The 13,975-nt window shown below is 43.4% G+C and overlaps 1 gene segment (V, D, J or C); it reads right to left on the bottom strand.

Annotated features, from left to right (window-relative positions):
• Window positions 1–6,349: 6,349 nt before the first annotated feature.
• Window positions 6,350–10,148, bottom strand: LOC129527215 (immunoglobulin heavy variable 4-4-like). The segment is given in 4 exon segments: window positions 6,350–6,491; window positions 9,372–9,394; window positions 9,688–9,998; window positions 10,082–10,148. Coding segments are annotated over 4 exon segments (543 nt in total).
• Between the last annotated feature and the right edge of the window lie 3,827 nt (window positions 10,149–13,975).

Raw genomic sequence — 13,975 nt, 5'->3', positions numbered from 1 at the left:
TGAGCTGCCTTTCATGAGAAGGGGAGGGGACACATTTCCATGTCTTTCTTTTTGTGGTCATGGGTGCACTGCTCAGCATTGCTCATCCATCCTCTGTGTCTACATTTCAGGGAAGTCAAGGTCAAAGGATTTCTGGGTCTGGATGCACAGAGTTAATCTTCCCATTACTCTTTTTTATTCTCTAATGTGGACACTGTTCGGGTATCTTCATAATAGCAAACATTATCAACAAATATGTCCAGTAAGAACATAAAAATATGTTTCTGGAGAAAATGGACACCTGTCTCTAATTGGTACATTTAGAGCTGCAAACTACTGTTCTTGACAATAAGGCAAAGTTAGGTTACAATGAAAAAAATACAGATGTACGCCTTGTCAGGGAGGGGGTTTATAATTATCATTATCTTGAGATCATTTTGCCACAGAACAATTCAACATTAGATATATGTGTTTGTGTAAGGAAACAGTCAATGTGGACATATGTGTACTTATCTGAATTGAGTTCACATGGAGACATGTTTGCTTGTCTGAGACGAGTCCACATGAGGAAATGTCTGTTTTCTGAGGAAAGAGTAAATGTAAGAACATATGTGGTAGTCTGAGGAAAGAGTCCACGTGGGGACATGTGTGTTTGTCTGAGGAAAGAATCCACATGAGTAACAGTGCGTTTATCTGACAGAAGAGTCCACATGTTGACAGGTGTGTGTACCCATCTGAGGGTAAATGCCCATTCAGGGACAGTGTATGCCTGAACTGAGCTGAAGTTTGGGGAAATATTTCTCAACCAAGGAAAGAAAATAATCCTGTGGGTTATTTGCTTGTCAAGAGGAAAAAACCTGGGTCACGTAGAAAACTGATTTTAAAAAAAAATTTAAAAATTAAAGGTCTTTAGTGAATGGCAACATCTTATATGCTGTGTCATATCTGAACCATTGCATATCACTATAAATAATTTTAATCTTCTTAAACAGTGTCTTTTTAACTTATTTTATACCCAGTCTCTAAGCTCCTGGAATATCCTCTATATGTTTACTTGACTACAGTTTTGGCTTTTATAGAATTTCAAATAAATCAAATTATACAGTGTCATTGAAATGACTTCACTGAAGAAACTGGAAAATGAAGTTGCTGACCTAAGGAACTTTGAAAATGAGGAAACTCTATAAGTTTAAAGTGTAAAGAAACTGAATATAAGCACTCTATTCTAGTAGATAAACATGTTTCCAACAAGGGTACAGCTTTACATTTCTGATACTGCTATGCATGTGTCCTGAAATTGTGCAGCTAAGTAATCAAATGGCATATGGTTGGATGGGGTTCCTCACTTTGCAGTGAGTGGTTATAGACAGTCAAGGAAGGAAGGCTAGAAAGGTCCATGTGGTAGCATAATTGGGTAGAGAGACCAGTGTGTTCTCACTTTTAATGTAATCAAATTACAGAAGGTTAGATACATAGTTTACTAGGTCAGTCAGTTGAGAGGTCCTACAAGTACTTATACCACATTAACAATGCACATACCCAGTATTACAATTTTTTAAATACTATTCTTTAACATCAGAAACAAGCAGTCTTTAGAAAAATGGCTGATTCTATGTACGAAAAAGATAATATAGAAAATGAGTTCAGAATTTATTATAATAGCAGGAAACAGGGAAGTGTTCAAAAACAAAAGCATGAGGTGAGCTGTAAGGATACAGGATCCAAACTAAATGAGCTCCCAGCACATAATAAAGCTGTGGTGGTTTGAAAAATAAAATGAATAATGTAGCATGGATCTTCTTCAGAGTATGAAATAGACATCCATAAACCAATACACATATTAATAAGTGATCAAATAAAGAAATAATAGGAAGAGGAGCACATCTTTTTACAGAAGTATTCCAAATATGTTAGGTTGATAGTCCTCCAATCAAGTAGGTGAAGCTTAAACACTCATGAGTTGATTGTAGCCTGAGATTAGAGACATGGAAAAAGTAATCATATTAGTGTATTTTATAATGAGATTTCAGATATAATACCAAAGACATGATCTGTAGATGAATAAAATTTTATTTTTTAAATCTAAATTTGTATAAACACACACACACACACACACACACTTTTCTGCAATACACACTGGTAGGGGAGTAAAAGACAGCCACAGACTTGGAGAAAATACTTCCAAGTCACATATTTGTTAAATGAATTCTTTTAATTTGTTAAATGACTTTTATAATCAATATGCAAGTAAACTTACAACTAATCAAAAGAAAACAATGCAGTTAAAAATGAACCAAATATGAGAAGAGGCATCTCAGCAAAAACTATATGAAAATTGTTAAATGTAAATTTTTATTAGGGAAATGTGCATTTAACTAAAAATTAGATACCATTACTCACCTATTAGAATGGTTAAAACACACAATTCTCATAATTCTAAATGGCAATATGAATGTGGAAAACCAAGAACTATCATGCATTGATGGTGGAAATCCAAAATGCTACATGCACAAAATGAGTTTTTTTGGCATTTTTAAAAATAGAGATAAAATGTGATTTGTGTATGCGTTCCAAAATATTTACAACACTGATTCAGAAATTGATGTTTACACAGATACCTACAGAGGAAGTTCTGTATCAGTTTTATTAATTCAATCCCTGAAATTTGCTTGCAGAATAAATATTGTATGAAAAATCTCTCAAGTAATTAAAATTTCTCAAATACACGTTTATATTGTTTCTTTTCCTTAGTGACGTAATGTCATTTTCTGAGAAAGTCTTCAATCTAATAATCTTGGTCATCTCCTCCACGCCAGCACAGCTGCTTCCTCCCTGGGGTTTCTGACACTCTCAGGATGTGGGTTTTCACACTGTGTCTCTCGCACAGTAATACACGGCCGTGTCCTCAGATCTCAGGCTGCTCAGCTCCATGTAGGCTGTGCTGGCAGATGTGTCCCTGGTAATGGTGACTCTGCCCTGGAACTTCTGTGAATATTTTGTATTACCATTGCCAGCGTTGATCCATCCCATCCACTCAAGCCTTTGTCCAGGGGCCTGGCGCATCCAGTTCATAAAGTAGTCGGTGAAGGTGTATCCAGAAGCCTTGCAGGAGACCTTCACTGAGGCCCCAGGATTCTCCACCTCAGCTCCAGACTACACCAGTTGGACCTGGGAGTGGGCACCTGTAGAGAAGACACAGGAGTGGATGGAAGCCCCCTTGACTGGCCTCAATCCCTTCCTCCTCACTGGGATTTGGCAGCCCCTCACCTGTGGCTGCTGCCACCAAAAAGAGGATCCTCCAGGTCCAGTCCATGGTGAGAAGCTGTGCTCTGGGGGCTTCTTCTGAGGAGGGATGTGGTTGTTGGGTGATGCTCTCAGGGCACAAAGATATCTATAGTCATCTCAGTTATTTGCATATTCATGAGCGATGCTATTTCATACCTAACACAGCATGAGAAAGAATGGAGAGATGACACATGGATTACCCAACAGGAGGATGCTAAGGGTTCAAGCTATAATCCCCTTAGAGGCCATGTGTGCCCTGCCACATCCCTAAGCTGTATGTTGACAGAGCTTCTCCCACTGGAGAACAATTTTCCCTAGAACAGGACTTCACTGGGAACCCACACTTTAATAGCTCAGAGGCAATTTAAAGCATTTCTAGGCTTTAATACATGAATGTGTTATTTGGGGGATGAGTGTGTTTCTCCAAAAGTTGCACTTATTTATATAAAATAAAAGCTTAATTGATCTCCAGATGCTTACTATTAAGATATGTAGCAGGGTTAGAAATCTCCAGTGTAAATTGATAAATTCTTGCAATTGAATAGGATATTTATGGAATCTTCAGCAGTCTTTGTCAAATCCTTATTTTAGATTTTTTTTAGAAGAATGACACAGATCTTGAGAGGAATCCCTCCCCAGCCTGCTGTGCACCTGCTCTGGGGCTGGGGCCTGTGCTGGGTGGGCCTTGAGCGCCCCCTGCAGCCCAGCCCTTGCACTGCAGAGAGGCTCCTGTCTGGGCTCCCAGAGCATTTTCCTCCCTGTATGAAGTGGCTGTGTCCTGGCTCAGAATGCTTCTTTAGTGACACGTGACACCATGTCCTGCTGACGCCATCGCTTGCAATAGTAAATTGGTTGTAGGAAAGCCAGTGAACTCTGCAGAAACATCCCAAACAAGGATTCTATGAAACCACCAGGGAGCCCCTTCTCTGGAGCTCCGGAAGCACTGGATCAGTCCACACTCACAGTGAGTCCAGGAGCTCCCAGGGGCTTTGGGAGAACACCTAATCTCTTGTCGGTTCCTTTGGATGAACATCTCATCAGATAATTTCTAAACCTACAAAATCATGGGTCTCAGAGCCCACTGTGAAACTCCTAATACACACACACACACACACACACACACACACACAGTGGTTAGAGTCCCCACAGTAATGGACACACACACACACACACACACACACTGTGTCTAGAGTCCTCACAGTAATGAGAGGGAACTGTGTCTTACTCCCTGTGTCTAGCGCATTGGCTGTGTGCCCATAGTGCCTCTAGGCCTGGGGATATGCCCTTGTCAAGCAGAAAAACAGCAAACACTTTACTGGAGATGGGGCCCTGCACACACTGTGGCTTCCCTGTTCTCCCAGAACCTGGGATCCTGCAGATACCCCTAAGAAGAGTCCAGGCTCCCCTGGGAGGGTCAGCCACAGCCCAGCCCCACTGAGTTGGTGCAGCCTGCACTGAGCCGCTGACCTGTGGAGAGGGTCACAGCAGACCCACAGCCCAGCCAGCCCCACTCCCAGAGGCACATCAAGGAAGGGGGCAGAACCCTTGGGACTCTTGATGGGCATCTTTTCAGGAGCAGACACAGGAACTGTTCCAGGAACAGGGGACCTGGGAAGGTCAGTAGCTGGTCAGGGTTTCTGAGGACGAGCGTCAAGTGATGGGACCAGCCTGTCCCTTCTCATATGGGATGTCTCTCCTGGGGATCCTGTACTGTCTTATTTGTGCAGGTCCACTCTGTGGGACTTGTCTTTATAAATCTCAAATCTCAGGAACAGGAGAGCTGTGCCTCAAAAGCTCCCATAGAGAAGACACATTCCCATCCTGCTGTGATTGAAACAGCTCCCTCCTGGGCATGGGGAGGGCTCATGAGTCCCACCTGGGATAAGAAGCAGCAGTCACACGTGAGCTGAGGAGGATCCAAGGCTGCTTCCCAGCACTTCCCCACAGAGTGAAATTTGTCTGTCTGCCCCAAATCCAAGCTGGTCCTGTGACTTGCTTCTTTCAGATTTCTTGGCCTGGAAAGTGCAGGCACCAGCTGTCAATGTCACCACTATTGTGACACTGTACACAGCACCAGGGAAGGATCCCAGGGATGGGACTGAGGACAGACACTAGCTAAGTGGATCCATTGAAAACATGCGGATCTGCTGGGGTTCACACTCCTGGAAGGACAGATCTTGGAGGGTTTGGAGGAGGAAGCAGCCACTGTCAGTGACTCGGCAGCTGCTGCTCTGCGGGTCACCTCGTTGGCAAGTAACAGTGGGTAGGTGAGTGTGGTTCATCCCCTACAGGGACACAGGCTTCCAAATGCCCCTCTTCACCAGGAAAGAAAGTGGCTTTGTTCATACTGGTTTCCCCGGCCGTCTGGTCATCCTCTCTTCCTGACCTTCTTCCCGTGGCCCTCAGGGCTGTGAAACGTGGACAAAGACACTTTCTATTCCAACCGTTGATTACCCAGGTCAGCTCCCTCTAGAAAAGCCACGATGCCTTCCTGGTTCTGTGTGCCTGGCTGAACCAGAATGGACACACATGGATATACCAAAGTGTCAAAGTGGAGGAGAGGAATCTTGGCAAATATCACACAGGAAAGAGAAGGGAATTCGTTTGTGCGCAATGAGAGGGTGCAGGGCATATCTGGAGGCGGCAGGAGCCAGAAGCTTCATATTTTTTTAGTGACCTCGGCTTTGTCTCCCCTGTTGTTGTGAGGCTTCCCTGAGTTCTCCTCCTCACATAGACTCTGTGCCTTTTCACACAATGACCTGTAGGAGATGTTTACACCAAACAAGAAGCGTCAAACATGGTTTATATTCTGATCTAAATTTTCGAAAGATAAACTCAAGACAGATTCAAAGAAGTGATTATAAAGTATCAATATGTAGCACTTGGTTGAGAAAACCTTAAACTCATATTATTTTTATGAACCACATGCATAACAAAACTTTGTCCAATTCCTCCACTTTATCGGAGACTGCCTGCAGGATGAATTTCAATGCCATCTAATTTAGAGTAGGAGCAAAACTTAAAATCCTCTATAGGTCTGAGTGCCACTAGCAACCAAAAAAAAAAATTCGACCATTATGAAGTTTTAAGAGATGCCACAATGACAGCCTGGGTTGATAGGTGATGGCATTTTCCCTGAGCATATTCTGTGAAGAGTGATTATGGTAGCTTTTCCTTCTAATGAGGAGAAAGCAACAGAGAAAGTAAAAAAATAATAATAATAATCACGAAACAGAAAAAAAGTGGCCCAAATTGTTTAACAAAAAAAAAGCACTAGAAACTGACACAAATTAAAAGGAGATATATTGATTACCTAGCAGAAAATTCAAAGTAAACCTTATAAATACGTTCACTGAGCTCGGGGAAGAATGCACGAACAACATGAAAATATTAACAGGGACAAAAAAGGGAGAGAGATGAGATACAATGATTTGTGGCTTAACAGTAGGGATACATTGGCCAGGCGCAGTGGCTCATGCTTGTAATCCCAGCACTTTGGGAGGCCAAAGAGGGTGGATCACCTAGGTCACGAGTTCAAGACTAGCCAGGGCAACATGGTGAAACCCCATCTCTACTAAAAATAGAAAAAAAAAGAATTAGCTGGGTGTGGTGGTACATGCCTGTAATCCCACCTACTCGGAAGGCTGAGGCAGGAGAATCGCTTGAGCCTCGGAGGTGGAGGTTGCAGTGAGCTAAGATTGTGCCACTGCCCTCCAGCCTGGGTGACAGAGTGAGACTCCATCTAAAAAAAAATGAAAAACAGTAGGGATACATCTGAGCAATGTGTCCTCAGGCAATTTGTCATTGTGCAAGGATCATAGAGTGTGTTTACACAAACCTACATGAAATACCCTGCTACACCCAGGCTGTGTGGGATAGCATAGTGCTCCTAGGTAACAAATCTGTATGTCATGTAAGTGTACTAAATACTGTGGGCAGCTGAATCACCATAGTAGATGTTTATACAGATGAACATATCTAAGCATGGAAAAAATGCAGTGAAAATACAGTATTATAATCTAATGAGACCTTTGTCATGTATGTGGCCTGTTGTTCACCCAAATATCAAGATGTGCATGATTCTATTCAAGTTGCTGAAAATAAAAACAAAGCCAAAAAACTTCCAAATAAATATCTTACACGGATTAAAGCTTTTCTTCAGTAATGCAGGATGTTTGAGAACTTTCCCAAAAAAGTAAAAAGTGGACAAGTTCATCACCACTAGGCCGGCCTTACAGGAATGCCAAGTGTCTCTGGCAGGTTTCCTGAACAAGGAAGTAGCTGCATCAGCTCCACTCTGTTATCTGCCAATTGATAGATTTGCATAGTTTTTTATTTTAATTTCTCTTCTGTTTTTTCCCTCCATAAACTCCTTCTCCCTTCCTTTCATAATTCTGTCTATTAATGCAACTCATATTTAGCTGACAATGCTGGGGTCATTGGAATAAATTTCTATCTTTCCTCCACCAAATCTAATAAGCTGTCTCCAGGGGTGTCCATCTCCATTTTCTTTTCTGCCATTCCCATGGGATAATTTCCTTGTTCCTATGTGAGTCCAGCCCTCATCACCACGGGTCATCCAACCATCATGCACCCAGGAACAGCTTCAGGAAATGTACCCTGCCAGCTGCCTATCAGCCTCCACCTGCACAGTGATCATTCCTTCAGCTTTCACTCATGCCGGAGCACTTTCCACCCAAATGGGCCTTTCACACCCACTCCCAGCACAGTTCTAGGACCCTGTATACCTCCCAGATACAGGTACATATCCTTCCCCTTTGTTGTTAATTTTGTTTAATTTATTTAAAATTCACTGGGAAATCACTGATGATGTGAGTGACCAGCCTGTCCATTCCATTTTCTGTCCACCATCTGACAGCACCACCTGTGAGGTTGGCCACCCTAGTGTGCTGTGCTCATGGGGCCATCTGGACATACACAAACACCAGGTGTGTGAGTTATTAGAGGAGGCCCGGGGTCAGCAGGTGGCTGTGCCCCACAGGACACAGGTCTGTCCTGCAGTAGAGCCCGCATGACCTGGAATCATACGTGTGCATGACCCGTGGTCTCAGCACATCAGCTGAGGCCAGCTTCAGGCAATTCCTGTGTAACCTGCCCTGGGCACCCACAGAGGACAGATGCATGACAAGGATGTAAGAGAATGATGCGGATTAGGGGAACTGAAGCTCAGTCTTTACTGAGGCTTTACTCGGCACCTGGACCTTATGGAAGACTAAGAAGAAGAGAACAAGAGTCCAGCCCCAAATAGCTCCTGGTTTAGGGTCAGCTTTAGTGGGATTTTAAAGAGTAGAAGACACAGGGGTGATGCTGGAGTGGTTTTCTTTGGGATACTTGGGGGCAGCAGAAGGTGGGCCGGGATCAGGACTCCATCTGGCTGGTTCTCATTATCTACATGGATTCTCATAGTGGAAAGTGAGAGACATGACCTAGGACACAGCCCCCAGGGCTGATCTCAGAGACGCCTGCTAAGTGAATGACTCAGCAGAAATGTGGTGGGGTTTTCATCTTGGATCTATTTTTCTTTATAAAAATAATCTGAGAGATGTGTCCAGCCTCGGTGGGCTGTTTCTCCCTCCAGGAGACGGAGCTAACACAATTGTATCTGTGAATCCGCTTGGCTTTCCATCAGAAGATACCACAGACTAGGTTGTTTCAAATAACAAATACTAATTTTCTTATTGTTCTGGAGTCTTGATGTCCAAGATCTGGGTGCAGAAAGGGTTAGTTTTTTGTTTTTTGAGAGGCCTCTTCCAGGCTTGCAAAGGGCCACCTTCTCATGCAGTGCGTCCCCACATGGCCTCTCCTCTGTGTGCATGTGGAGAGAGAGGTCTCTGATGTCTTCCACTTCCCATAAGGACAAGAGTCCTACTGGATTAGGGTCCCACATTTAGGGCCACAGTTAACTTATTTGCCCTCTTAAAATCCCTCACTCCAAATACAGAGCCACTGGGATTGGGGTTTCAGCATATGAATTTAAGAGAAGGACACGATGCAGCCAATGACGTCAATCAAGGGATAGTGAGAAGCCTTGAAATATTTTATTTGTCAAGAAGGTAAAATGGGCCTTGTGGGAATTTGTTGAAAAAAAGGTGCCAGCGATTGTTAAAACCTTAATGGTAAACAGAGAAATTTCTCCCTTCTTTCTTGTCTGCAGTGAGGATGTGAGGAAGCAGAACCACAGACAATAAAGAAAGAGGAGCCCTGGGGACAGCTGAGGTGCTGGCGAGGAGGGAGACCACTGAGCAGATGAGGAAGCCCCGCCCTCCCTGCCCCTGCTCCTGACCCGGCCTCATGCTCTGTGGGGCCCCGCGCCCCCTGCTGGTCGTGAGCAGCACCTGCGTCCGCGCCCTCCGCCTCCTGGCAGGGAGGTTTGTGTCTGGGCTCACACTCACCTCCCCTCACTGTGTCTCTCGCACAGTAATACACGGCCGTGTCCGTGGCGGTCACAGAGCTCAGCTTCAGGGAGAACTGGTTCTTGGACTTGTCTGCTGATATGGTGACTCGACTCTTGAGGGACGGGTTGTAGTTGGGGCTCCCACTATGATAGATTTCCCCAATCCACTCCAGCCCCTTCCCTGGGGGCTGGCGGACCCAGCTCCACCAGTTACTACTGCTGATGGAGCCACCAGAGACAACGCAGGTGAGGGACAGGGTCTCCGAAGGCTTCACCAGTCCTGGGCCCGACTCCTGCAGCTGCACCTGGGACAGGACCCCTGTGAACAGAGAGACCCACAGTGAGCCCTGGGATCAGAGGCAGCCTCCCATATCTTCATGTCTGGATCCCTGAGACACTCACATCTGGGAGCTGCCACCAGGAGGAGGAAGAACCACAGGTGTTTCATGTTCTTGTGCAGGAGGTCCATGAGTCTCAGAAAGTATTTCCCATGTGAGCTGGACCCTGAATTTAAGCAAATGTGTGGTGGTTTCCTGTGGGTGCCTAAGCGAGGATTTGCATGTAGGTAGTGCCTTTGTATAAAGAGGTGAAAAGGGATGAGGGAGGCCCCAGTCTTTTAGGCTCACCCTGGGATGAGGATGCTTGCTTTGCCCTTTGAGAACTCAGTTCTCTTCCTGGGGCCTCAACTAGCCATGTCCTGGCTCCTCTTTTCCCAGGTGAGGAAGTAGATTGGAACAGCAGCTTAACGTAATAATCATGTGAGTTCAGACACACCAGGATTCACTTAATGTAATTTATAGTTCAGGACATCCATCATGTTTAGAGGGAATCTCTCTGTTCTAGGGAGTGGGCCACTTTTTAAAAATGTTTAAATTAAAATAAATTTTTTAGATGAACTTTTGCTCCTTTGTGCAGGCTAGAGTGCAGTGGCCCGATCTCAGCTCACCACAACCTCCACCTCCTGGGTTCAAGTGATTCTCCTGCCTCAGCCTCCCGAGTAGCTGGGAGTACAGGCACGCACAACCACCCCATCTAATTTTTATATTTTTAGTAGAGTTAAGGTTTCACCATGTTGCCCAAGCTAGTCTCAACATCCCGACCTCAGGTGATCCACCCACCTTGGCCTCCCAAAGTGCTGGGATTACAGGCCTGAGCCACCATTTTAACTAAGGCACTGGGAGCTGCCCCCTGAGACCTTTTGAGTCCTGGAATTCTTTCTGAGACCTTAGGAGAGACTCGTGGGACATATCTTCATCATTCTCAATGTGTGACCCTGAGGATGTGGCCTGACCTCTGTACACTTCTGTGTGAAAGAGTAGATTGTGAATTGCAGTGACAATTTCATATGTAAACTCTATAATAGGCCAGCACTGGAGGATATTCTCATCACCAAGATTACTGCAGTTACCTTTCCTGGAAACCAGAGAGGAACTCTGTGAGCCCTCACCTGTGAGTGCACAAGGAACCCTGGTCCTGACTGACAGGTCTCACATGTGACATGGGGGAAAACAAATGCATTCAAATCCAGTGTTTTCACCCATATATTGACCAATCTAGCCTGATCTATCTGTCTCTGAAAAGCCTTTTCCTTCATTGAATTGCATGAACATACCCTTGGGTATGGGGTATTGCAATGTGGGTATTTGGTGTTTAGTGAATTATGTAATTAATAGGCTACCTCCATGAATGTGTGTAGCAGTAGAGTTATCAGAAGTTGGATGAGTCATATTATCAGGGCAAACCTGGACTCTCTTCTTGGGACCTGGACAAGTGGCCAGTCTTCTGTGGTAAAGCAAAGGGGAAGAGACAGATCCAACATCCAGAAGCAGGGTAGCTCCTCACTTACCAGCTGGTGTCTGGGCCTTTTGTTTGAACAGACGCAAAACGACCTACCTTCACCTTCAGGGAAATGACGAACTTTGTATGAAATTGAGATTAATTTTCACTTACAGAGAAGAAAATGTCATAGGCATGTATATATCTATGTGGGTGTGTACGGGTTTCCAGGATGTGCTCATACACAGAAAAGAAGCAACTATATTTGCTGGGAAGAGAACCGAAGGGCTTCTGAATTTGTAGGTGTTGTTAAGTACAAATGTGTCATGTTACTACATCATGTTATAGTGCTGGCAGTAAAACCTCCCAAAATTGTCATGGAGACAAATGCAAAGAAATAAAGATTCAAATCAGATGCCTTTGATCTGTAATGAACAGACCAAGAGAAATCAACCATTATGGAAAGAGTGATAGTTAAATGTAGCAGTAAATTCCATGCTGAGGTGAGAGGGAAGTTCCATCTGACAGCTCACTTTCACCTCTGCAAAGACTTCAGAGCACAGACTAAGAGCAGAGAGTGAACTTAGGGCAAGTGGGGGAGGAGGATAGAGAGTGAGCTGGAATCCTTGTGAGCCATTCAGAGAAGCAGCAGTGTGCAAGGGTGTATTGAGTCCTCCTGAGTTAACAGATGCTGAATAGATACCAGTTTCACTGCCCTCATTTTGATTTATCCTCAAGACTCTACTGGATTTCTAGATTTGAACACTGGAAAAGTTGATGAAACTCAACATGACTAGGAATATTTCTGGGAAGATTTATGTAATGATGTGAGTATATTTAAAATTAGGTTATGAAAATTTCATTATCTAAAATGTTGGTATCAGTATCTATTAATTTGTTCTTTTTTTCTTAGAGACAGTGTCTTGCTCTGTCTCTCAGGCTGGAATGCAGTGTCATCTATGAATTTTATAGTATTAAAAATGATTACCCTGATTAATGTTACCATATTATGCCCTTGAGGGATTTTGCTCCATGTGTACCTGTGACATAGTTCTAGTCACAGATGCAGGAGAAGTGGTCTGTTGAGGCAATTCTTCCTCCTCAGAGGAGAATATAAACTGTCATCTTCTCACCTTGCTTATTCCATTTTCAGAATTGCACACGACCTTTGGGAATGCTGTCACCATGTCTTACAGGGTGGGAGTCGACTGTGGTATGAAGGTGGAATGGAGATGTGTAATTTTGGGAAAATACAGAACCTGGGCAGATAAAGTTTTGAATTAATTGGGCCTGGAGCCACTCACATCCTGGCGTCTTGTTGAATTGTTTGTCATTTTAAATTCTGGTTATTTAGTTCAAGTTTCCTTGATTCTCTTTCTGCTAAAATAGTCATTCATAATCATCTAAATAAATTGGAAAAAAATTACTAATTTGAAAATTAACCCCATTTCTGCTGAGGTCAAAATCAGTTTGCGATGCACAGAGTGATGGGCATGGACATAGCAGATTACCAAGATTGCACTCACAGCCTAGGTAATCACTATGTTTTATTTTAATTAGGAAACACTTCTGTACATTCCTTATATTTATTAAACTCCTGTTGAGAAACTTCAACTGTTATATGTTGATGGATCCTCCCAATAATAAAACTAAATGTTTGTAAACAGGAATTCCTATTACAATGTTAGCTTTACTTTAGGACACATTTCTTCACCTCATTTGAAATTCGCCCAGATGCACTGATTACAGTGTGTCAGTTAAGAAACGACCAGGAAATGAGATCACGTTTCTGGAGCAGGACATGGCTTTGGGATGCTTTGCAAACAAAGTGGTTTCTCATGTCTTCTTGAAAATCCATTGAAACGGGCAAGTTAAGGACCTCCTAGAAGCACTCTTCCATCCCATATACTTGACTAATAAAAAGGTGGAAGTCAGTGCAGAAAAATAGACAACATGAAAGCTAAAGTAAGATTTGTACCAGTTCGTTGTGCCAAACATGTAATCTTAACCTAGAGTAGGATCTTATCTGAACCCTCAGGAGGTAAATTTCCTGAGAGATTCAAAGATGTCTTTACAAAATAACAACACTTAGCCCCCGATTTTAAGTTAAAATAATGGAAAACTCCAGTAATCTACTTCACTTAGTGTAAATCAGTTAAAAACAAAATTCTGGAAAACCTGTGAAGGTGGGACTTGCCAAGGAACTGAGCCTTGGGGGCCTTTGGACACTTTTAGTAGGATTTTCTTCAGCTTTGACTCTCCATGGAATTTGAACAAGTTTCATTTACTGTCTACTGTTTCTCTGAATGACTTGAAGTAATTACTTGACAAAAGCCTACAGCCTTCTCAGTTGATAAACATATTTTATGTTTTCAACCTGTGACATGTCGATGTTTTCATCAGGTAACTGAAGCACAGCCACTACAGGAAGCAATTGTTATAAAGCGATTCTGTAAGGTGTTTCCATTACTCAAATGCTGAACTGCTATTACCAGCAACAATATTCTGCAAATGTTGAAA

Source organism: Gorilla gorilla, chromosome 16 (genome assembly GCF_029281585.2).
Source record: "Gorilla gorilla gorilla isolate KB3781 chromosome 16, NHGRI_mGorGor1-v2.1_pri, whole genome shotgun sequence".
NCBI lineage: Eukaryota > Metazoa > Chordata > Mammalia > Primates > Hominidae > Gorilla > Gorilla gorilla.
This window is presented reverse-complemented; position numbering and strand designations above follow the sequence as displayed.